The sequence below is a fragment of the Fusarium phalaenopsidis genome (assembly GCF_050370095.1).
Source record: "Fusarium phalaenopsidis strain FUZ10S chromosome Unknown contig_32308, whole genome shotgun sequence".
Classification (NCBI taxonomy): domain Eukaryota; kingdom Fungi; phylum Ascomycota; class Sordariomycetes; order Hypocreales; family Nectriaceae; genus Fusarium; species Fusarium phalaenopsidis.
In genome coordinates, this window is record NW_028145402.1 from 357,175 (window position 1) to 380,735 (window position 23,561).

Below are 23,561 nucleotides of genomic sequence, written 5' to 3' on the forward strand. Positions count from 1 at the left end.
TCAAAATGAATGCAGCCCTCGTTTCCTTGAGATGATTTTCTGTCTTGTAAACAACTCGGGGTGCCTATGTCGACCCGGAGAGCTTAACGGAAGAGAAAGCGTCCTCGATGCCTCTAGTCTGTTGAGACTGTGGATATGTTGGGAGCGGATCGCTCTAGGTAATATAATGTATTATAAACCTAAAAAATACCCTTTATATGGGTTCGTAACGCTTACAGATAAAATGCTATGCAACTCAGGGCCCTAATGCCAGCTTTAACCAGTAACATGCTCATAATAAAGGTGAAATGATTAGCTTTCCTCCGCTGGAACACTCCGGACCTCATCGGTGGCGATAAGATCTCCAGCGATGGCAGGTCTGTTCAGATCCAACAAGACCCGTATCTCTCCTGATCATCAATGCGTCCTTACGCAATCTCGTCAGGGAATCGAATTTCTCGGTCTCGTCGTGGAGTGCTCGTCCCCGATACATCGATACGGTTTGCTGGCGTCGCCCGGATGGGACGGGCACTAGCAATGACGATGGGACCTCTTATAGGTCTCGGCTCAGGCTCTCCCTTACTGAGCCCAGCGAGCCATGATCCTATCAGGGGGACCTTTCGGCGGCGTTCCACTACGCGTGCGTCGTCGCTCATGTTCTCACTGACGACGCGGCTCAGGGTGCGAGGGGCGAGGTATCCTAGTTTTCCAAGCGGGATACTAAGTCCGTGAACGACCTAATGCAGTCAATACACAATATTATATGGGAGGATGCCGGGTCTGGCACTTACAACGCTGCAAACAGCAAGGAACCAGACAACAATCCGAATCGTCTCTCCCAACTTCTGAACATCCTCACGAGGTTTGTCTTCCTCATCGCTTAGGTGCTCCTGAATAAACTCCAAGCTGATGAACAAGTAAAAGATGGCTGAAACACCAATTGGACCAAAGAAGCCAACAAAGACGGCCTGCTTGGCCTCTTCGATCTGGGGAATCCACTTGTGCATGGCAAACACCCATGGAAGCCTTCGCAAGATGAGGACGAGGATGCCGAGGACCACTAACTTCCAGATTGGCATGACCGAGTTCTCGTTGAAAAGTTCCCAGGGGATGACTGCGCCATACCACAAGAAAATGGTGACGTTGAGAAGCATGTCGATGGTCGGCTGCAGGGAATCATCTTTCGTTTCGAGGCGGAACCAATCATCCCACGTAAACGTGTTTCCTGCGATGAAGCAAGCAAGAACGTCATCGGTTCCAATCAACCCGCAAGTTCCCAGCACAAACAGCGCAAGGGAGATGGCAAAAACGAGGAAGCTCTCGCGATCGACGTAATTGCGCTCCTCAGCCCAGTGAAGCATCTCTTTGGCAACCCATCCAACAACAGCACCGTAGATGATGCTCAGAATGATGGTGTATCCCCAGGTAAAAGCAAACCAAAGACCCATGGCATCTCCAGCACCTCCGGATGTAGCTCCCGAACCCACATACTTGATGAGGTACAGAGCGAAGAAGAGGAACGGGTAACCAAGGCCATCGTTGGTGCCCGACTCAGCGACAATGAGATTCTGCAGATCCTTAGGGATGTTGTGGTCTGCAAATTTTCCCTTGACAATGACAGCCGAGAGAACAGGATCCGTAGGCGTCACACAAGCTCCCACAGCAAGTGCATGCAGAAAGCTAGGTCGTCCCGTGAAGCCCCAGACAAGCACGCTCGTGGCGAGCCACATGGCCGTCATTCCAGGGCCGACAAGGAGAAAAACAGCTTTCCATTCTTTCCAGAGATATTTACTCGGAAGTTGCACGCCCGCAAGGACAAGCTGCACGCCCAGAACAAGTCGAGAAAAGTTGAGCGTGATGGAATGTAGGTTATCGGAACAATCGCTCTCTGTCACACCATGGTGCTCACACTGCGCATAATCATTCGGACGAATGAAATTGGCACCATTCGGTCCAAAAGCGACGCCCGCCAAGAGCGCAATAACTAGAATACGCAAACGTCAGTGGATGCTTTTCGCCGCCAAGCGCATGCCAAGAAGACGTACGGGCCTCTGAGAGGTAGTAATTCTCCTTTAGCAGATACGACACCAACCCAAACAGAGATATAAAGCCGCCGAGGACGGCAACGACGAGGTTGAAGTTTGTCAGTTGGAGCGGAATCGCCCAGATACTGTGCGTCATGTCGGGCGAAGGCAAGGTCAAGACGGTCTGAGGAGGATCATGATGAAAAAATTGCTCAGCAGCGTCTGGAGGGTAGAGAATTTTACCCATCATATGACGTAGGTGGACGAAACGGGATTGGTGGTGGAGCAAGGGCAGTTCCGTATCGATAATGCTCTCAACGGGAGATGCGAGAGTTATCAGAGAACACCAACCCCAGAGCGGCTCAGAGCAGTTTTATTTCATTTCTTGAATATTAGCATTTTGCGCTCTTTGCTGATCATAACCTCCGTCCTCTATTTAAACGCGCATGACCCCATCAGCCGGGTCTTTGTTATCTCTCCTCGAGGGGGCGGTGTAATCGTCTTGTGACTGAACCCCTCACGAATACCGAGGCCCTGGAACGGTCACCGTGACCTATCACTGACAAAAGATAGGCTGCAGAGGACGAACATGTTCCCTAGGTGAGACTAGTGCAAGGCCAAAGGCCACTGGGGGGGGAATGCCGCCCTCCTTGCCTGGCTGTTGGTGCGGATCAAAAGACCCCGAAAGCGTCGCTTTCTCCGCACTTCGCCGGCATTTCAATTCCCCGGATTCCGGTTGTAATGGCCTCCAAAAATCGGAGCCGAAGTCAAAGAGTGTCCACAGCTCGGCCGAAGTTCCCGCCCTCTTCCGCCCCGCCCCGCCTCGAATCCCGCTCCGTCCCCGTGTCCATGTCCCGGTACCCGCGGGTCCCACCCCGGCACCCCTACCTCGCTCCTACTGGCTCCCTCGGAAACGATCAGTGTCCCATGCTCGCTTCCTCACCAATGAATTGCGTGCTACGTCTCGGCTACGCGAATGAGTCCCCCCCCGTGGCTTAAAGAGTGAGAAATTAGCCTGTTCCTCGCGTCTCGCTTCTCTCCATCATCGCTGCCTAGCGCATTTTTTTCCTAATTGCCCACCGTAATTAAACCCAGAGCAGATTAGAGGCGATCTTGCGTCAGCCCACGGCGTGTTTTATTAAAAGCTAATTGCACATAAGCATTCATCCGTTCATAATAAATGCTCCGACGTCGACCTCATTGCGTGTCTCTCTTTCTCCTTGTTTATTTCTTCTCACAGTAATACATCCTATTGGTAATAATAATCAGCCCTTTCAAACCAGAGAAGCCATCATGTCGAAATCGGCATCTTCAAGCGCGACGCCGCGGGTCCTTCGCAAGCTGGGTCATTTGTAAGTCTCCGAAACCTCCACCCAATCTCACGTCTAATTACCTCTTAGCGAGCGCTTCCAAACGTCATTGTTGACAATGGGATTATCCTGCGGCCCAACCATCACAAGTCTCTATCGCATCCCCGAGCATCTCCGAGATTCGCACGACAAGCAAGTCGACGCACTAGAAGCCGCCGTCGCGGACACGATCCGCAAACATCCCCTCCTGCAAGTTGGGGTAATTGGCGAAAAGACGAAGCGACCTTCTTGGATTCAACTCGATGAGATCAATCTCAATAACCACATTGTCTGGAAAACTGCTGATCCCAACGACGAATACGACGCCAAACTCAATGAAATCACTCGTCAAGAACTCGACACCACGTTTGGCAACTTCGCAACACGACCAGGCTGGCGGTTGCTTGTCTTGGAGCTGGAGGGCCAGAATCTGCTTGAGGTCATGTTTATCTGGAACCACATGTGCACGGATGGAAATGGAGGCAAGATCTTCCACGAGTCGTTGCTGGAATCTTTGAACACTCCGAATCTCCCTTCTCTTGAGAACCACGTCTTCAAGACCACGACAACAGCTGAGAACATGCTCCCGCCGCAAAACGTCATCGCCAAGTACAAAATCACGCCCAAGTTTGCTGCCGCCACCGTTTGGCAAGAACTCAAGCCTCCTATGCTCGAGTCTAAGACCGCGTATGTTTCATGGGCCGATATCACTAGGACTCCTCGAAAGACGCAAATCAGAGGTTTCAACGTCGACAACGAATCCACCCAGAGGATCCTCTCAGCTTGTCGATCGCACAAGACAACTCTCACGGGTCTCCTGCACGCCGCCGCATTCATGTCTCTTGTGCATCAACTCCCCGAGGAAAAACTGGCCTCCATCATTTCACAAACTCCCCTCAATCTGAGACGCTTCATCAAACCCAACCCCAAAGCCCATTCTGGACTCGAGCCCAAGCAGCTAATCGCAAACTACGTGACCATGATGGACCATGTTTTCAAAAAGAGTCTTGTTCAGAAGGTTCGCCAGCAGTCTAGAAGCGTGGGTGACGAGGAACGATTCCCTGCCCTTGAGGAAGAGATGTGGTCTGCGGCAGTCTTTATCCGGGGAGAAATCAAAGACAAGCTTGATCTCGGATTGAAGAATGACCTGGTAGGCTTGATGGGAGTTGTTGGTGATTTTGACAAGTTCCACAGGGATGAGTTGAAGAAACCCAGGACGGCATCTTGGCTAGTCAGCAATGTGGGTGTGATCGATGGACAGAACAATGGGGATGATGCTTCACACTGGAGCATTGAGCGAAGCAAATTCTCCCTCTCCGCCTGTGTTGTGGGATGCTTGTTCAATATTGGCGTGGTCAGCGTCAAGGGCAAAGATCTATTTGTTGACCTGACCTGGCAAGATGGAATTGTTGACACTGGCATCGCCGACCAGCTTATTGCCGATCTTGAGAAGTGGCTACGTCACGTTGCTGAAAAGGCCTAATACTCTATGACTTTTGTACGATTAAAACTATATACAATAGCTAAGGAAATACCTTAGTGTAGAAAGATACCAACACGCCTCTCATAGCATGTCGTCTAGGCCTTGCAGGTAGCAACGCTGGGAACGTTCTGGCAGCTGCCGTAGTTCTTACCACCGTTGACCTTGACGTTGGACCAGGTCCAGTTGGAGCAGCCGGTCTTGCCACAGACAATGGCAATGTTGGTGCCCTTGGCGTCGACAGCACCGGCGCCGGAGATGTTCTTGAGGGTGAGGCCAGTGATGGGGAGGCCGCTGGTGGGGTCACCGTGGAGGTCACCGCCATCGTAGTTCTGCTCAATCAGGACACCGTACCTGTTATATATTAGGTATCTGTCTCTTTAGGGGTTGACGATTCACTTACTTGGAGATCTTGGACAGGGTGATGTCAGAGTAGGTGACGCCCTTGACCTGGCCACTGGTGTTCTTCATGGTCTTGACACGGAGACCTGCAAATTTGTTAGTTACTGTATTTTCCTCGCATCTCAGTAAAACTTACCGTTGGTGGACTTAGTAACCTGGCTGTTCAGGAACTTGACAGTGTCGACGACATTGTTGGATCGGCCGCCAACGCTGCCGATGGACAGACCGTGGCCACCAGAGCAGAGACCGCCGCTGAAGGTGATGTCCTGTATCGTGTTAATATCTTCCATCACTGTCGTCGTCCAATCATAAACTCACCTTGCCAGAGTTGATAGCAACACAGTCGTCCTGGTTGTAAACCTTGGCACCGTTAATGGTAACACCAGTGCTCTCACCAATATCAAAGCCATCGGTGTTGTGTCCGCCCTTGGAGTCACCCTCAGCATCGTCAATGGTCATCTTGTTGATGGTCAGACCGTTGACGGTGTTGATGCTGACAGCCTGGACAGGGGTGTTCTTGATGTAAATGTCGTTGAAGACCGAGTCAGTCAGGCTGTGGGCGGCGAAGAACTTGGGCTTCTTCTTGCCACCGTTTCCGCCCTTGCCGTCCCACCAGCGAGCGCCGTCAGCGTTAAGGACGGCACCGGCACCGTCGACAGTGATCTTCTTTCCAGAGATCTTCAGCAGAGGGCCGGCCCACTCCTTGTAGCCCCAGGTGGTGGTGCCCTTGAAGACGACCTATAAAATTGTCAGCCAGATACACATGGCGAGAAACTCGGGCTACCAACATGAGCGCCATCCTTGAGCTTGCTAAGGTCAAGGGTCGTTCCAGCGGGAACAGCGACGTTGTTGAGAGTGAGAGTAGTGCAAGAAGACTGAGCCTTCATGGCAGCGGCAGCGCCGCTGGAGCCGGAAAAGGTGCAGCTGTCAGCACGCTTGAAGTGCTCAGGCGCATCAATGAGAGGAACGGAGGGAGCGGCAATAGCGCTGCCAGCCAGGGCAGCGAGGAGGAAGTTGATCTTAGTCATGGTGTCTGTGGTAAAAGAGTGTATGTACTTGTAAAAACAGATAAAAACGAGAGTAAGGGAATGAGGTGTTCCTTGTCCGGCAAGACGATGTTGTGTATGGTTCTTCTTCTCTGCAAAGAACGGCTGCACCATAGTCTTATATACACTCCAAACCTCTCCAAGTTACGCGTACCAATGCCAACACCGCTAGATCCGAACTCTACCCCATCTGTCAAACAAATTGTTCCCGTCCCAAGCCCGCGGGACCTTGTTTCTCCTCCAATGCGAGTTCCGCAAACCTTCTAGAACGGCCCGAGTTAAATGAAGACGGGGGGGGCTTCAGGGACCCTTCTTTTACGAACCGGTCATAGCAAGGCTGCTCAGCCTCTTTCTAATCAAGCCGGCGCTGTGGTTGACCCCCGTGCGGTCGGCACGAGATGCCGAGTGACCCCTGTTTAATAGGTGGATTGTTTCAGGTCCGCGCGAACCGGCTAGTCGGCACATCGAAGGACGTTATCGATATCGGTGGAGCTTTGATCATATAAAACAGCTGATGTTTATTGGGCCTGTCCACTTGCGAGAGAGTCTAGACCTTATTGAGCTGTCAGTCTGAACTCCTGAATTCTGACTTCATTTATTTAGCCTTTGGCAAAGAGCGGCTTGGCAAGGTACCAAGACGTAGGTTTCTGGTAGACAAAACAGAGATCCAAGAGAATTTTCACAGATGTGAAGGGGCGCGGCATATTGAAGCACGAATGCTTAGAGCAACGAAGAGTAGGAATGACTTGTTTGCGCTGATGATCTGCTCATTTAAGCTGAGCCTAAGAGCTTAAAGTTTGCGCTTGCACCCGTACATCAAGATAAGAATGATTAAAACCGCTAGCAATAAATTCCGAATACTTAAATGCCGACTGAAATCAGACTATTGAACACAGGGTAGGATATAAGCTTATGATTTTGCTACCAGCTAAGAGCCTGGCTCTCAGCCACACCGCAGAACCTTAAGTTAAGAGTGCAGTAGTAGAGCGTCTAAGCTTGACTCTACCACTATATTGGAAGGGAGTGATATTGGTGTATTTTTTCGGTGACTCAAAGGTGTTCATTCTCTAAGTTTGGACTCGTATAAAATCCATTGATAATATATCGGGCCTTCGTCCAACTTTGGACCGGGAATCCCACTCTGAGCCAGCCAGGTAAATCCCACCAGGCGCCCCTGCAACGGACTACACACACATGTCATCTTTTCTAAAGCTATTCCACCAATGGCGTCTCTTCAGTTAAACAGGAAAAGGCCGCTGACATAAGAACCAACCTGTAGTTCATTCGTGGCAATCAGTGCCGCAATGCAATACCCTTTCAATACATGCTACAAGGGGCAGCATACTAGAGCACCATAGCCTTGGTTTTTATCACCCTCATGCTAATGCGTGTGTTCTTTGCTATGATGACCGATACCCTCTCAACAGGGGTCGTGACTCAGCAATGCCAGATTAGAGCATTCACAAAACAAGAGTGTGATCTGAATTTGGAACTTTGATCTCTATAAAGCACACAGGTCTCTGAGCATTATTACCAATAACCGCGTTTGCTCACCGCCAAGTGAACAGCCAAAAGGATTCTCTTTTCAGCCACGTGAACACAAAGAATAGGCCACCGGGAAATCCCGATAATCGAGTTTATGCTGTTGGTTCCAACGCAAAGGATCAGCCTGGCTGCCCCGGATTAATTACACCCCCGCTGTTGCCTAAGTCTAGTTTTTCTCCTATACCAATTTCCAGGATGCGGTATAGAAAAAACATCAAACGCAAATCGTGACGATTCTCCAACCTATGTCTCAACCCAGAGCTTTCCTCCTTATATACAGATTTTCTCAGCCAGACTACCACGCACAAAAATGCCAGACTTTAAATACCCTGGTGTTAATGTCCCTCTGAGGCATGGCTTCCATCGAGGCTGGAGACGTGGTTCGAACCCAAACTATCCGGTCGGCTTCCCAGAGTACAGCAAAGAGGGATGGGCCGGCATCCTCCCAATCAGAGAAGTCGCCATGATGATTCTCATGGATAGTCTGATGGACAAGCCAAACTGGCATGAGAAAGTCTTCGATGAGGACATTGTTCAGAAGTGGCGGGACGAGGCTCGTCAGCAACCCGAGGATGGCCTTTTTGCAAGGATCATGCAGGATAAAGAATCCAGATTTATCCCGAAGCCAATTTCCAGAATCATTTCTGAGCAAACGTTTGACTTTGTACGACGATGCTGCCATGCTGAGGATCTATGCTGACAACTTCCAATAGTGCATCGCCGAGTTGCGCAACAAGGCCAAGTACTTTGCTACTTCAGGTCTCATCCCTACGTTTGACTCAGCCGGGAATTCTATCGTTAAGTCGGATTCGTATATCGAAATTCTCTTCACGACAAGTTGATGCAGGTTTTTGACGCTCTTCGTGCCGACCAAGGGGATAATATAGATTGGCACCCAAGAAGCAACGACATGGTACAGGACCTAGTCCACCCATCAATGTATCCCTTCGTTTATGGTATGAAATAGAAGCCAGAGTTTGCAGCCCACACTCATCGTCGTCAGGCCGCTCCAAATTCATTCAAGAGGAAGTCGTCGGTGTACATGACGCCTTGGACCATGTTGGAAAACGCGCAACTGTCCCTAAAGACAAACAACCCGAAAGTGACCGCGTCTTCTGGTCCACCACATATCAATGGCTCCCTTCTAACATCTCTTTCGGTGACGATGGCACCGTCAGGTTCACAAGCTATGTCAACAACCTGAACCTAGAGAAATTCCCCGAGATCTACGAGACTCTCGAGCGTGTTATTGACAAGACAATTCCCACTTGGAATCAGTGTCTTCATGAATATACCAATTGGAAAAAGGGCCCTGTTGCCGGAAGAGTGGATTCACGCTTCCACAAGATTACTGAAGCCTCGTAAGTGCCAGCTCTCACCCAGATATGAATCGCAGGAAGGCAACCGCTTACTCTAGCTTAGTGACTCGGATGACAACCTCTGGGCTCCAGAACTTGATGTCGCAAAGTTCAAAGACATCGATATCAACCTCACGCATGAGGAACTTGCCCAACTCGAGGATATGGCATGTTTTGAAAAATGCAACACCCAGATAGGCTGGAAAGTGCAGCACGAGAGGATGCGCCAAGGTCTGCCTCCCCTAACCCCAAACGTCGAAGACCGTCACATCGCGAGGGCCAAATGGGAACAGGTCAGGGAAGCCAAGCTCCCTGAACCACGACAGTTTGAAGAGATCGACTACGCACCCGAGAAAAGCCTCCGCGAAAAGTTCAAAGAGAATGGGCTGCAGGTTATTATCAAGATGGCAAGTATCGAACTGACGCCCGAAAAGCCCGAGTTTCCGGCCGGAGGATGGCACGTCAGTATTGAACTTTTATCAAGCCTCCAGCATGCGCTAACTGGATCCGCAGCTTGAGGGCCAGATGAACGAAAAGATCTGCGCAACAGCGCTCTACTACCTCGACAGTGACAACATCACTCCCAGTCATCTATCTTTCCGCACGCAGACAGATTCGTATCTCAATGATCGGATACACGCCAAACAGGACGAGTATAACTGGCTTGAGAGAGTTTACGGCACTGCCTTGCGCGGGTATGGATTCTCAACCTGTGTGCAGAACTTTGGAGATGTCCAGACGAAGCAGGGACGCCTTCTAGCCTTTCCCAACGTTTTGTAGGTCTATTCCGCACGCTCTTCATCTTCATGTAGGTACTGACTTTGAGCTCCTCTTAGTCAACACCGCGTATCTTCGTTCCGACTCAAAGACCCCACCAAGCCTGGCCACAGACGTTTCATCGCGCTCTGGCTCATCGACCCTCACCGGCGCATCATATCTACCGCCAACGTGCCCCCGCAGCAACAAGACTGGTGGACTGACAAGTTTGGGTCTGAGGAGTCCCAAAGCAGTATTCCTGAGAGATCGATGGGTGTGCAAGAGGCAAGAGAGCATCGACTCAAATTAATGGGCCAGCGGACAAGGAAAAGTGAAGCCGAAAGCTGGGAGAAGTGGTACTATAGCTTCTGCGAGCACTGAATGGCTACGATCCGTGAGTTTCAATATAATAAGGTCAGTCTTCCAATATTGTACTAAAGATGACATTACATACCTATGTTCCTGTGAAAGGACAAGTCCCTCTCTGGGTCAAGAGTGACTACCCACCTATGCCGCCGACTGTAAACTTGATGACGCTTCCAAAAGAAGCCATCAGCTACAATCATCTATTGTTCCCGCCTTCCCCTCGCTCATTCCATTTCCCTGCAAACGCCCGTCTCATTGGTCCAAACATGTCAGCATGGGTGCAAGCGGGGTCTTTATTGTTAGGTACCTACAAAAGGGTGCCTAGTCTGACATGACAACCCAAACTCCTCTCTTTCCTTCATCTTTCAACATCATGAAATCCCAATTATGCCCAAAGTGCCAGGAGATCTTTGCCGACGATACACTTCTCCAAGTCTATATACCCCACCATCAATCCAGGGAGAGTATCCTGGCAGCGGTTGGCAACGGATGCAGGCTTTGTTCGCGAATCGTCAAGAGCCGCGAGTTTGCGAAACTAGATCCTAGCATCTCCTTCATAACAACAGGCAATTACCGGAGTATTTCCCCTACGAGTTCGGTTAAGTTAGAGATCTGGTTACACCCTTCCAGTGATTCTGAAGCCTACCAACACGTCAGCGAGGCGGACGGGGACCGAATTTTGGCCCAAGATGACGAGGTGTTGATCCCTCAGTCTGGAAGAGACTTTAAATTTGAACCCAATGATGGACCAGGGAGTGGCCTCCTAGGATGGACATTCCTATTCAACCCGGAAACACGTGAGCACATCTCAAAGGGTCCCAGTCATCTGTTCTAATGAGCATGTCAAGATATTCCATCCCAATACATACAGCATGGGTCTCTCGTCGGGACTGGGTGCGCAAATAGCATGTGGTCCCTGGCCAGGAGCTGGCTGGATGAATGCTGCCAGGGTCACAAGAAGTGTTCAGCACCGCAAAGTCCAGACTTTTACCCCACAAGACTCGTTGAGATCGTAGACAACGCAACTGTTCGGGTAATCGAATGCAGAAGCAACAAGACTTTACAGCGTTACGTCGCATTCTCGCATTGTTGGGGCGAAGCTGAGACTCTCAAGCTACTGAAAAACAACAAACCCCGTCTTGAAACGGGCATCAGTATTTCAGAACTGCCTCGGAGCTACAAAGAGGCAATCGATGCTTGCATACGCTTGAATTTCAAGTTCATCTGGATTGATTCACTCTGCATAATCCAAGACTCAACCGACGACTGGAGAGCTGAATCGGCGACGATGATGCACGTCTACGGCAACGCCCTTCTCACAATAGCGGCAGCAGCGGCAGCAGAAAGCTCCGAGTCAAGCCTGACTCACAGAGATCCTCTCAATATTCAACCTACTACGATCATGGTTCCCCAGGAAGGACCAGGAGAGATGCCGGACGTTCCATACATCTTGGCGCCAGGGGAGCCCTTCAATGAGATCAGAAACTCCCCGCTGCGCCGTCGGGCCTGGGTCCTTCAGGAATCTTATATTTCCAATCGCATTCTGTTCCTCGCTGATACTCAGCTCTGGTGGGAGTGCCGCGGGGTACTCTGCTGCGAATCTTGGCCAACAGGGATTCCGAAAGAGGTGATGGATGAAACAGCGTACCATCAGGACAGGAAAAAAAGAGGCGGCATCCAACCAGCCCATTCTGTCTGGCGCAATCTAGTTCAAGAGTACACACGCTGTAGACTAACCAACTTTTCCGACAAGTTGATCGCCATGGCTGGACTGGCAAGCCACCTACAACCTAGCATCGGGACCGACGAGTACGTCGCGGGATTCTGGCGATCTCAGTTACCCCATGCTCTATGCTGGGGGGAGTTGGTCAGGCCTATAGAGGGATTCCGACCATCTCAGTACAGAGCGCCTTCGTGGTCCTGGGCTTCTCTCGAAGGGGTCGAGTTCCATCTAGACCGCAGCCCCGACCATTCTGTCACGGATACTTGCCAAATACTCAACATTCATCTCGTAAATGCTGGTACAAACCCATATGGAGATCTCAAAGGAGGCTACATGCTTCTACGTGGCCGACTATTCCCGGTGACGAGTGAGGGAAGTTTCGCCGGCAATTTCCAATCTCTCAAGTTCCAAGACTACACACCAAGCCCACGCATCGCCATGTACGCTCGGTGGGATGAAGCAATTTCCGGGAAGACGCTTTTCTCTCATCTCGATACTTCTGGTGTCAACCTTCTGGAAGATGCCTCGCTGATCTCGGCGAAGCGGATCACCAAAGTTGCGGAACACTGGGAGGGTGAGTTGTTCTATTTCCCCGTGTATGAGTTCAGTGGTGACACAGGGCCGGAAATATATGGCTTGATTCTAGGCCGTGCCAAAGAAGAGCCTGCTGATCGGCTCCAGAGACTAGGGTGGTCCAGGTGTGAGGGTGAAGGCCCATGTTCTTACGTTAGGAGAGGGGAGTCTCAGGAGTTTTTCATCGTTTAGGCGGTGGCTCTTGGGGTTGACGATGGATCTTCATCGTCTTTTCTCTAGCTAGAAGGTAAATAAAGCGACATCCAGCTCGATAATTTGTTAAATCCCGCAACACCGTCCATCGTGAGGTACGTCCATCAAGAAGCTGAGATGAAACGAGGTTGAGAAATTGTTGAGCTACCAACAGACTGTTGGTCAAAATGAAAAGCCCCTTGAATCTGTTGGCCTGAAGACGCCAAGCTCCAGAGATATAGTCATGTCAACCAACAGGCTTTAGCCTCCCCATGTTGCTTGCATGGATGGGCGATGTTGGGTGATAGCCAATCGGAGCTCTCTGAATCTAGGGCCAACGACGCGCTTGAAGGCAGATGGTCCAGTTGAGAGATTACTTTGTAAGAGTTAAATACAACCTGAAATCAAGGAAGACGGCATGAACAAGTAGATAGATTGAGGGCTGTATCTGTTGAGGAGTTGTTTCATGTCTATAGGCTTGGGAGATGAGCTGGGCTTGGCAAAAGACCTTCGTCGCTCTACGGGCAGGTCTCCTCTCCCCTTTCCATCAGAAGATTTAATCTGAAGAAAGGCAAACTGTCGTTTCCCAGCATCCTCCCTGTCTGGGTCTCTATTGGCTATACCCATGCATTAATGCTCGCAAAAACTATACCCAACATTTTGCCACTCGTTGCGCGCCACTTTCTGGAAGGCACTCCGAGCCTCCATCAGCTTCAACCGATGTTCCTTGGCCTCCTCCAGGGACATAGGCACCGGATCTCCAAAATTATCCCGAACCATCTCCATCAGCTCCGCCGGAAGCGGCTCCCCCCTCTTGGCGGCCTCCTCCAGTCCCGGATGGCTGGGCGTCTTTTCGAGGACGAGCTCCGCAAGCGCCTGTGGTACGTTTTCAGCTTTATCGCTGCCCAGATTGCCGAATGCGCTCTCCATCCACCAACTCTGCTGCTGAGGGGGCACATTTCCGGTGTTTATGACGCGCGTGAGAGGATCCACAAGCCACAGAGCAATGAATCGGCGGTGGCCAGGCTTTGTCTTGTCCTTGAGTTCAAAGGGCGAGACTCGGTGGTGGAAGACGTTGGGGAAGGCGAGCAGTCTGCCCTCCTTAGTCTCGACACTACCATAATTCTGGAGACACACGCCACCGCTGCCGCCCCCGAGTCTGGTGCCGTAAACTTGCTCCATCCACCTAAACTTGTCTTGGCCAACTTCGAAGTTCTCGTCCGTATAGGCGGAAGTTTGCATGCGGAACTGAAGGAAGCTGGGCGTGACGTTCTCCGAGTCCAGATAGTACAGGGCTGTAGCGACAATGTGCTCGTTCATCAGGCCCTCAACGTGCCAGCCGCCGGGAGGGAAATCGGGCTTCTCAGGGGTGAGCTCGATAGAGGCCATCTTAACAATGATCTGCAGGTCATTGAATCGTTCACGTAAGGAATCGCCAGGCTCGACCCCGTACTTCCACGCCTTGAATTCAGGAGCTCCTGGCTGAGCGGGCTTCCGGACCTTCTGCCATGCGATCTCTCTGCGTGTTCCGTACCAGCTTATGCCCTTCTCGTCCCTTTCTGAGATATATTCATCTGGATCATCTGAATCTGACTCGTCGGATGATGCAGGGTTCGAGGCCGATTCCTCGACTTCAGCTTCTTCAGGCTTGGGACGCGGCGGAGGAGTCGGGATGTCCCTCAAAGGAGGCGACCAGTTATCCTCATTATCGTCGCTAAAATTCTGCATCAGCCATTTTCTTCCTAAGAGCACCCTAAAACTTACTCGGGATCCTCTGGGAGCGGGAAGCGTGGCTCAGTTCTACCAGCCCCCTTGAATGATGAGCGGGGACGACGAAGATGAAGCTTGAGGCAAAAGTCCCATGCTGGAAGGGCCCTTTCAATAACCTTCTCGATAGTTCCGTATACGTCGCGATGCTTGACGGGGTGCAGGTTGTTGATGTAGCTCGTGAACCTGACACTCCCATCTTCTCGAAGCTCAACGTTGGAAGGCAGCCACTGGTACTTGGCTGACCAGAAGTAGCTATTGACATGGCTGCCGCCGACACCGGTGCTGCGTGTTCCGTCTGTTTCCCACCAATGCCGCCAATTTTGAGGTGACTGCCCATCAGGTCCCTGTTCAGAGATAACTTCTCCCTTGCCTGCCCACTTATCAATAGCATCCTCGACACCAACAACCTCATCTTCAAAGACCCGCGTTCTGCCGTAGACGAGAGGATAGAGGGAAGGGTGAACAAGATCCAGCACCTTCTCATTCGTGAGGGGATGCCAGTCGGGGTTATCCTTGTGTTCCTCTATGAGCTTTACAAATGCGGCGCGAAGAGAGTCGTGCAGCGAGCTGTCGATGAAGCTATCAGACTTGACAACGGTAGACGAAGCATCCAGCGTAGGAATCAGGCCCGACTTCCGGAAGAATTCTGCCTTGGCGCGCAGCTCTTTAATGCACTAATGGCGTTGTGAGCGACGAAGTAGAGAGGGGACAACGATGACGAAGCTTACATATTCAAGACATCCCCTATCAAGAATAGTGTCAAGCACCACGGCAGAGAAACGATCCCTGGAAGCAATGGTAGGGGACCCAGCGGGATCATCCGACTCTTCGATAGGTTTCCCGTCTCTGGCGATTTCGTTGTACAGTGGCCGAACCGGTATTGCGAGGCCTTCCTCGATCCACTTCTCGGTGATGGTGTCGTCAAAGACCTTGATATGCCAGTCTGGCTTGTCGGTCAATCGATCCATGACGATCATCATGGCCACTTCTCGAACGAGGAGCATTTCGGATTCGGAGCCCCAGCAATTGGTGTGGATTCCCACGGGATACCACTCTTCCCTTCCTTCATTCTGGTCATGGAACCGGAGGTCAAGGCCGAGGCCCGGATATTGATACTTGGGCATCGTGGCTGGCTGCAATGGAAGGCAAAGACGGATTAAGGCGATGTCTGCTCAATTCGATGCTTCTTGGTGAAGAAGAAACCGCAGATGAAAAATTCGCAGCAGGCCTTCGCATATAAGCGGTGTCGATTGGATAAAGTACGCTTTGGCAGGGGTCAGAACCAACACGCTGCAAGACGATAACGCGACGGGAGGATTCGCCAAGTCACATGATAACGCGACATGGTGAAGCAGGCAGCAGATGCCAGATTCGGTGAAAATTCCAGGCACCAGCGACAAATTGGTAAGTAACCCATGTTTGATGCTATCGCCAAGTTCAATTGATGGAGTGCAAGCGTTCACGGTGCTGTTGCTGCCTTGGAGGGTGCCTGCAGGTGCCTGCCTCGGCAGGGAAGCGAGGTGATGTGATTGATGCCTGAATTTTAAGGCATAAACGAAATGAAAGTTACCCGACCCAAGCAGACGGATGTCCTTCCCATCGAGATGATTGAAGGTAACAAAGTTAATTGTAACCAGTTGTTTGTGTTTGTGTATGTCTAGTGTGCGATTCTTTCACGGTCGAGGCCTTTGATTGACGTGACAATTGCTGTTGTGGCGGTATCACGAACAAACGTGCTCGGATGGTGCCACAACCACATAGTGACGGAACACAACATCAATGATGCAACAAAAGATCCCAAGAAAACCGAGCGCAAAATGCATCAAGATCTATGACGAGAGGATCGATAGCGAAAACGGTTATCTCGCAAAAAAGATGCCAAGTTTCTAGAAACAAGGATGAAGCTGATCGTCTTACCCTACGTTCATTCTCGCAAAATGCAACGCGGAAATCAAGGATGGAAGCATGGATCCGAGCCCCTGCGCCAATCAGCCGTGACCCAAAACATCGAGAAAAAAAAAAAGGGACCTCGGCCGACCCGACGTGTTGGTGCACAGAGATCCTATCATGTCGCGTGCTCGTTTCAAGGAGCTTGGTCAACGGTCTGGCCCACAGTGTCATCACTTGGCATGTCGCGAATCGCTGTCATTCCAGGGGAAAGAGGCAAAGCAGAGTCGATCGGGAATAGAAGGGCGGCAGTTGGCATTTTTTGCTTCTCGTATTTAAAATGAAGAGAGGGCCTTGATTCATGTAGGTGCCGTCTACCGAGAGAGCCTGACCAGGTTGGGATGGAGATCACGAGGGCAAAAATAGAGGGTCGTTTGAAATCCGAGCACCGGAGAGCACCGAGCGTTCGGCGACCAGTCTCGCTAAGGAATGCTGACAAAGCTTATTTTTTAGGGAGGGAACAACGCTAGAATTTCGGTGCCTGTGGGGCGAAGTCGGAAAAGGGCCCGCCTTGGCATAAAATTGTGCATCCTCTTCATCCCTTCCCCTCCACACCCATGCCAGATTTGAGACAATCTCGTTCGTCGGTGAGAAAAAGGGAGGGCAGTTCAAAGGCGTTAGATGCCATTTTTTGGCGCCGAGACCCTGACGCAGAATGAGAAACACCGAAGAACCAACACGTCCACTGCACCAGAAAGAGACACCTTACGTGAGGTACCGCAGCCATGTATCAGCGCCAATGCGGGACAGCCCGCGATGGAACCTGAGCCAAGACTGGGAAAGAAGAACACCAAGGATGGATCCCGGTCATCGAGATGGAGATGCGCTGCAGCTCGCTCTTTGGGTGATGGCTTTTGGGCCACTGCCGAAATCCCAGGGCGGGATCCATTTGCATCCATCGCGGTCCGCCCATCACTGATCATCAGCGGAACCCAAAACCAAAACACCTCACACAGCCCCACCAACACCAGCCCAGCTGCGGCGCCGCAAGAACAAGCCTTTTACGGGGGATCCAATGGATGCAAGCTTGTCCATCCTTTGCCTGCGTCTGTGTGGCGATGCACTGCACTTTACAGTAATACTACTGCACAGCTCCGCGGCGATGCACTGCACTTTACAGTAATACTACTGCACAGCTCCGCGGCGATGCACTGACAGTCTAGAGCCCTACCGCGGTCCGCAGCGCAGGGCAGGTTTTAGATACAGTGGTGTCATTCGGCCCCTTCTGCAACGAGTCAATACCCCCGAGCACCCAAGTTCCCCGGTCCGCCCTACACCTGACAAGGAAGCCAAGAGTAAAGGACGGCAGCTGGAGGACAAACGTTTTGCCAGCCCCCGTCCAGCATGAGCATGGCATGGGCGATGGGGTCATGATTTGCTCGTATTCCGTCTCTAGCCTGGGCGTTGGCCGTGGCGTTCTGCGGGCTGACCCTCCCCAAGAGAGGGTGCAGCATTGGAACTCATTGTTCGACAGAGCGCGCCGAACCCTTCTCTGGGCTGCCGATCAGCCGACCAGCGCAGGGAAATTAGTCAAGGCTGGTAGCCCGTACGGTACGTACGGCAGTGAAGGAGGGAGGTGACCCAAGGGGACAGTAGCCCATTGCTAGCATTGATTGTTACCGTATCACCACCACTAGACCTAGAACCAGACCCCTGGACACGCGACCCCTTTCTCGTTTGGCCCGTTTACCCCACATTGTAGAGAGAATCCAGATCTTTTGCTTGTTCCTTTTACAGCCTCTCATGACCCCTTCTTCTTCCGTTCCTTTCTTCCCTCTTTTCTCTCTTTTTGCTGCCCTCGAGTTTGTCACTGGGAATACCTCCCCTCCCCCCTCCCCCCTCCCCTTCAACCCTCCTTCTCTGTGTCTGCCCATTCAACCTCGCAGGCGCAAACCAAAATGTGCTTCTTCTTCTCCGTCTCGTTCGTCTTTGGCGTTTTCTTCGTGTCGGTCATTTCCAGCAAGCTCCTTCACCTATGGACGCACTTCTCCACGGTCCCTACCTCGGCATTTATCCTGTATCTGCCGACATTCTTCCTCTTCGACCTGATAGCGATATGCATTGCGAGACTTCTTTTGTGCCAGGGGAGAAGTCCTCTGGCTTGGGTGGGCTGCATCCTCGGTAGCCTTGCGACGTATGCGCGCATCCTTTCCTTGGCAGCAGAAGAGCGACGACAGCTGACTTGGTATCTTACTCTTACAGCCTTCTAGCCATCGGCGGTTCCTCGTCGCAACTTGGATTCTACGCAAAGACCGGAGGAGAGCTCGAGTGGCGTGACGCGACGGCGTATGCCACCAGCAAGGAGGGACTCAAGGTTTTGATGACGGGCAGCTGGGCTGTTTTGGCTTCGGGACTCGTGCTCATCATCATCGCCTGCTTCGCCCATGGTATCTTTTACCGAGCGATTGGATCCTTGATGGGCTCAATCGGCGACGACATTGCCTCTGGTCAGTACCAATTACCTCCTCGTGAAGCTAGCGGTCGCGTGCTGACATTGCTATTTCCCCTGGTCTAGTCTACGGTTACTTCAAGCGACTGCGATTCTTGCGCCGCGGTCGATATTCCGCTCTTAAAAACGCCGACACCGACCTCGAATCGACCGAGACATTCTCCCTCGACGGGCGTTCCAGCCACGAACACCTCGACGGTCGTCATGGCGACCCCCACGCCCACGCCCCAGAGAAGCCTTTGACGCCACGAGGCAAGTTTATGAGGCTCATGTCCTTCATTCCATCCTGGGTCTACAAGATCATCGTGTCCGTCTTTATCGCCGTCGCCCTCATTCTGCGACCCGCCAAGCCCTACGATTACATGTCCATCACCCTCCCCGTCTCGCTGCTCGACGTCTTCAAGTCGGAGCCTGATTTCTGCACCGAGCAGCGCAAGCTTGTCGACAACCCTTTCCCCTTCCCCGAGCTCATTACGAACTCTACCTGGAGAGATGCCGATGGCGAATTTGACAAGGGCTGGTCGCCGAGCTGGGACCCGCGCTGGCGCAGCGATGCTTCTCTGGCCTACGAGAACCGAAGTGTTGACTGGCTTCCCGAGACTCTGCCCCGTGGTTTCTTTAGGTGGGATCCCTTGAGGACCAAGAATGGCTACTATGGATCTCTGGGTGATAAGAAGGATGCTCTTTCCAACAAGTGCCCTCACATCAGGGAGCACAGTCCTTATTACAACCCTGTCAACGATCCGTTGAAGATCACCAACCTCGATACCGAAATTCTCCCCACTCTGCAGGAGGCCCTCGGCGATGGATCTGTCAAGATCAAGCACGTCATGTTTATCCTCATGGAGAGTTTGCGACAGGAATTCTGGCCCCTCCAGCAGGGTTCCCACATCCACAACCTGATCTTGGACGCCAGCGATGAGAAGGACCGAGAGGCTGTCAACGAGCGCCTGTCGCAGCTGTCGCCACACATCGAGAAGCTCACGGGACGGCCCATGGGCTTCACGGACGCGAATGGCAAGGCCTACAAGACCCCCGAGTTCAAGTGGCACGACACGGCCAAGGAAGGATATGGTGGCGTCAATGTCATCGGCGGCTACACCGCAGCCACAATGTCCACCAAGAGTTACTGCGCCAACCACTGCGGTTCTTATCCCATGCCCGTCGAGAAGTTTGATGAAGCCGACACCGACGCCTACCAGCCTTGTATCCCCCAGATCCTCGAGCTCCTCAACCGCGCCAAGGAGAACGTATCCTCGGACGATGACGATTTCAGAGACCTGCAGTGGAGGACCGCTCTCTTCGAGGCCGAGGTGGAGGAGTACGACCGACAGGAAAAGTTTGATGCCAAGTTGGGCTTCCAGCACATCATCACCAGGCGACAGCTTGAGGAGGACTGGCGCTTCAACAAGTCGGACATTCTTTACCAGAAGGTCAACTACTTTGCCTATCCCGAGCCTGTCCTTATGCCGTACCTCCGCGAGTTCATCGCCAACACCACCGCCAACAACCAGCGCATGTGGATGTCTCACTTTACGAGCACTACCCACCATGCCTGGGATACACCCAAGGATTTCCCTCACCAGGACTACTTGCCCCATGGAAACATGGACAACAAGTGGCACGGCAACTTTAACAAGTACATCAACACCATTCGGTATCACGACGGTTGGATGGCTCAGCTTATGAACCTCCTCGAGGAGACGGGTATTGCCAACGAGACTCTTGTCGTCTTTGCCGGCGATCACGGCCATGGCTTCCACGAGGACTTTAACAAGGAGGGCACTTATGAGAGCGCCCACGTCAGCAATTTCCGCGTCCCCATCACTTTCCGCCATCCCAACCTCCCTCGGGTGCAGTACGAGGCCAACACCACCACTATCTCCATCTTGCCCACCATCCTCGACCTCCTCATCAACAGCGGCTCCCTCAACAAGAAAGATACCCGTATCGCCTCTGACCTCGTCCAGGACTACGAGGGCCAGTCTCTCATTCGGCCCTATATCAAGAAGCAGAATGACCGACGCGCATGGACCTTTTCCGTCGTCAACTCGGGCGCCGGCATGATCGGCATCACATCGGCCGACGTACCGTGGCGGTTGACCATTCCCTGGACAAAGGTGTTTGAGTACCGCATCACCAACGCTATCACAGATCCACTAGAGCTCAGCCCCGTGTCAGCGTGGTCGAGCGAGCAACTCGTCGAGGATGCCAAAACGGCCTTTGGCGAAGAGGCCAGCGCGTGGGTGGCCGAGGCGGTACCCATAGCCCAATGGTGGGCATACGAGCGGCAACGACTCTGGCGGCATCACTCCCTGGCTTAAGAGCCTCGAAACTTTTTCCCTTGCATTATATACCAGGCGTCTCGGGGCGATCTGTTAATTCTACCCACGACATAGCAAGCAGAGTGGTAAACATCCCAGGATGGATGTTCACAACCTCCTCTGCTTGGCAACGTTAATAATCTCATTATTACTTTTTTTTATTTGTGTATGGAAAAAGCCAAAGGCGAGACGGGTTGGATGTGAAGATTAGATGGGAATTTTGGGGGCTTTGTCTTTTTTCGTCCCTTCGCTACCTTGATTCATAGGAGTTTTGAAAGGGATATCGCTACGTCATGAAATTTTTGGGCCTTTTTTAACAACCCCCCACAGTGTACAGCGAGTGAAGATGTCTTTTTTTTTTTTTTTTTTTTTGGTTTTGAAGATGCATATCTGGATTTTTGAGCATTTGTGTTGATGAGACGGTTTGCTGAGCGATGTGTCTTGTGCGGGAGTAATGGAGCGTGCGTGACAGTTGAAACCAACAAGATGTGATTTTCTGGTGACTCAAACAATGCATTTGAATCGATTATTTGTTTTTATCTGCGAGATGTAGAATCCTAGATGACTGCCGAGGTAGCTTTACATGCTTTCTTTTGCTCTTCCACCGACGTCAAAGCGCGGCACTCACTGCCGAACGTCGATCGTCATCGTGTTGGTTCGTATCCAGATTCCTTCGGGAATGGCTTGCAGCTCGGCCCGAGACACCACGAGGCGTTTTTTCCCCTTTTTTTGCGGAGAAGCGGCGGCGGTCTGCAAGGAGACCTTCGAGACAAGAAGACGCATGATGTCACTATGCACAAAGTGTCTGATCTCAAGATCTTGGGAAACTTATTGGTGGCGTAGCCGAAGATGTGACGGAGATGGCTGAGACTTGAGGTGGTAAATGTATCAGGAAGTCTTGGATTTTTGTGGGATAGTTGTTCCGAGGTCGGTTTTTGTGACGAGTTGGTGATACATGAGATAACTTGGATGGACTTGTTCCTAGTTACTTGATACGGCGTTTGACTTTCGGGAGCATAGAAATAATGCAAAAGAACGCAAAGATAACATGCGGCATGATTGATGTATTATTGACGTATCTGTTTAGTTGAGAGCTGCCACACACTCAATCTCCAACTCTGCACCCAGTGGCAGTGCTGCAGCCGCCACGCATGTTCGTGCCTATCATCACTGTTAGTAATTGTAATACATGGAGGAATGAGAAGTCTTGCTGGTTTGGGATCAGAAGTAAAGAACTTTGTATAGGCCTCGTTGACCTTGGGAAGGTGATCCATGCTGGACAAGAAGATGTTGATCTTGACGGCCTTTGCCAAGCGAGTCCCCGCAGCTTCTAGGATGACATCGAGGTTCTTGAGAGCCTGGGTCTGCAAAGCTCAGAGGTTAGCTCTATATATATAGTGAGTGCGGACAAGTTTTAGAGCACCCACCGCCCGATCGGATACGTCGCCCTCGACAAACTTTCCAGTTGCGGGGTCAAGACCTAGAGAGCCAGAGCAAAAGACAAGACCGTTGGAGATGATGGCTTGGGACATGAAAGGGGCCGCGGGCGGAGCGTTGGGGGTGACGACGGCGGTTCTTGAGGCCATTTTGACAAAATTTGCTCTGGCAATTTGGAGAATAATAGCTTTGCACTCTGTTGTGGATGCCTAGCAAAGGACTCAAGGGGAGTCCTTTGTATGCTTTATAGATGCCAGATTCATAGAAGCATCTACTTACAAGTCGTGGTTTGTGATGGGCAATCATGAGCGAAAGCGGAGTAGTGGGCTGAAATGGAAGGCCACAGCGAATACACCAAGTTGAGGGAGCGTTTCGCTATCGCCTGCCCCTCAGCGTCTTGGCTTGCATTTACCCCATTATTTGCAGATCAAGACCATTGAAAGACCAACTACAGCTCATCTAAGGATAGGAAAGAGGGAGAAGGAAGCTGTGCGTATCGGCGAGGTCATTCAAAATGCCGAGACTTCTCCGCCAACTCTCCGTTAGGTAATTTTAGAGCTGGGGGTACCTGATTAGAGATCACTTCCACCAATGAGGTCTGAAGCTGTATTCTCTCAGTCATTTAATTATATGTCGAATCAATTTGAGATGTTCTGAAAGGTATTGTTTGTTACCTACCTACGTGGTGGTACAATAGCTCAAGCAGGACTAGGTGCACTTGTAATCAGGAGAATGACATAGCTTGCTGGAAAAAATACCGCCCTTCTTCTTTTATACACACTCTGTCTTCGTGGAGTTCTACATCATTTCTCAGCCCTGGAATTCCTCTGTCACCATCGGG

General features: G+C 51.5%; 7 protein-coding genes across 7 annotated transcripts; 3 read left to right on the forward strand and 4 right to left on the reverse strand.

Annotated features, from left to right (window-relative positions):
• Positions 1 to 407: 407 nt before the first annotated feature.
• Positions 408 to 2,160, reverse strand: LRP88_11479 (Sodium/hydrogen exchanger family-domain-containing protein; the record flags this gene model as incomplete). Its single annotated transcript, XM_083247905.1, has 3 exons — positions 408 to 716; positions 771 to 1,963; positions 2,025 to 2,160. The coding sequence occupies 3 exons, from the start codon at positions 2,158 to 2,160 to the stop codon at positions 408 to 410; spliced, it is 1,638 nt and encodes a 545-aa protein (XP_083096412.1).
• Positions 2,161 to 3,296: 1,136 nt separating this feature from the next.
• LRP88_11480 (uncharacterized protein) lies at positions 3,297 to 4,835 on the forward strand (the record flags this gene model as incomplete). The annotated part of the gene is made up of 2 exons (XM_083247906.1): positions 3,297 to 3,355; positions 3,404 to 4,835. The coding sequence occupies 2 exons, from the start codon at positions 3,297 to 3,299 to the stop codon at positions 4,833 to 4,835; spliced, it is 1,491 nt and encodes a 496-aa protein (XP_083096413.1).
• Positions 4,836 to 4,930: 95 nt separating this feature from the next.
• LRP88_11481 (glycoside hydrolase) lies at positions 4,931 to 6,262 on the reverse strand (the record flags this gene model as incomplete). Its single annotated transcript, XM_083247907.1, has 5 exons — positions 4,931 to 5,186; positions 5,236 to 5,320; positions 5,371 to 5,500; positions 5,553 to 5,972; positions 6,023 to 6,262. The coding sequence occupies 5 exons, from the start codon at positions 6,260 to 6,262 to the stop codon at positions 4,931 to 4,933; spliced, it is 1,131 nt and encodes a 376-aa protein (XP_083096414.1).
• A 2,026-nt stretch (positions 6,263 to 8,288) lies between these two features.
• On the forward strand, positions 8,289 to 10,320 carry LRP88_11482 (DUF4246 domain-containing protein; the record flags this gene model as incomplete). Its single annotated transcript, XM_083247908.1, has 6 exons — positions 8,289 to 8,489; positions 8,539 to 8,597; positions 8,929 to 9,186; positions 9,248 to 9,644; positions 9,697 to 9,959; positions 10,020 to 10,320. The coding sequence occupies 6 exons, from the start codon at positions 8,289 to 8,291 to the stop codon at positions 10,318 to 10,320; spliced, it is 1,479 nt and encodes a 492-aa protein (XP_083096415.1).
• A 3,103-nt stretch (positions 10,321 to 13,423) lies between these two features.
• Positions 13,424 to 15,687, reverse strand: LRP88_11483 (DUF4246 domain-containing protein; the record flags this gene model as incomplete). The annotated part of the gene is made up of 3 exons (XM_083247909.1): positions 13,424 to 14,507; positions 14,558 to 15,237; positions 15,292 to 15,687. The coding sequence occupies 3 exons, from the start codon at positions 15,685 to 15,687 to the stop codon at positions 13,424 to 13,426; spliced, it is 2,160 nt and encodes a 719-aa protein (XP_083096416.1).
• A 2,721-nt stretch (positions 15,688 to 18,408) lies between these two features.
• LRP88_11484 (alkaline-phosphatase-like protein) lies at positions 18,409 to 21,283 on the forward strand (the record flags this gene model as incomplete). Its single annotated transcript, XM_083247910.1, has 3 exons — positions 18,409 to 18,644; positions 18,713 to 18,957; positions 19,026 to 21,283. The coding sequence occupies 3 exons, from the start codon at positions 18,409 to 18,411 to the stop codon at positions 21,281 to 21,283; spliced, it is 2,739 nt and encodes a 912-aa protein (XP_083096417.1).
• Positions 21,284 to 22,366: 1,083 nt separating this feature from the next.
• LRP88_11485 (uncharacterized protein) lies at positions 22,367 to 22,869 on the reverse strand (the record flags this gene model as incomplete). Its single annotated transcript, XM_083247911.1, has 3 exons — positions 22,367 to 22,419; positions 22,473 to 22,647; positions 22,711 to 22,869. 3 exons carry the CDS (start codon positions 22,867 to 22,869, stop codon positions 22,367 to 22,369), a joined length of 387 nt encoding a protein of 128 aa, XP_083096418.1.
• Between the last annotated feature and the right edge of the window lie 692 nt (positions 22,870 to 23,561).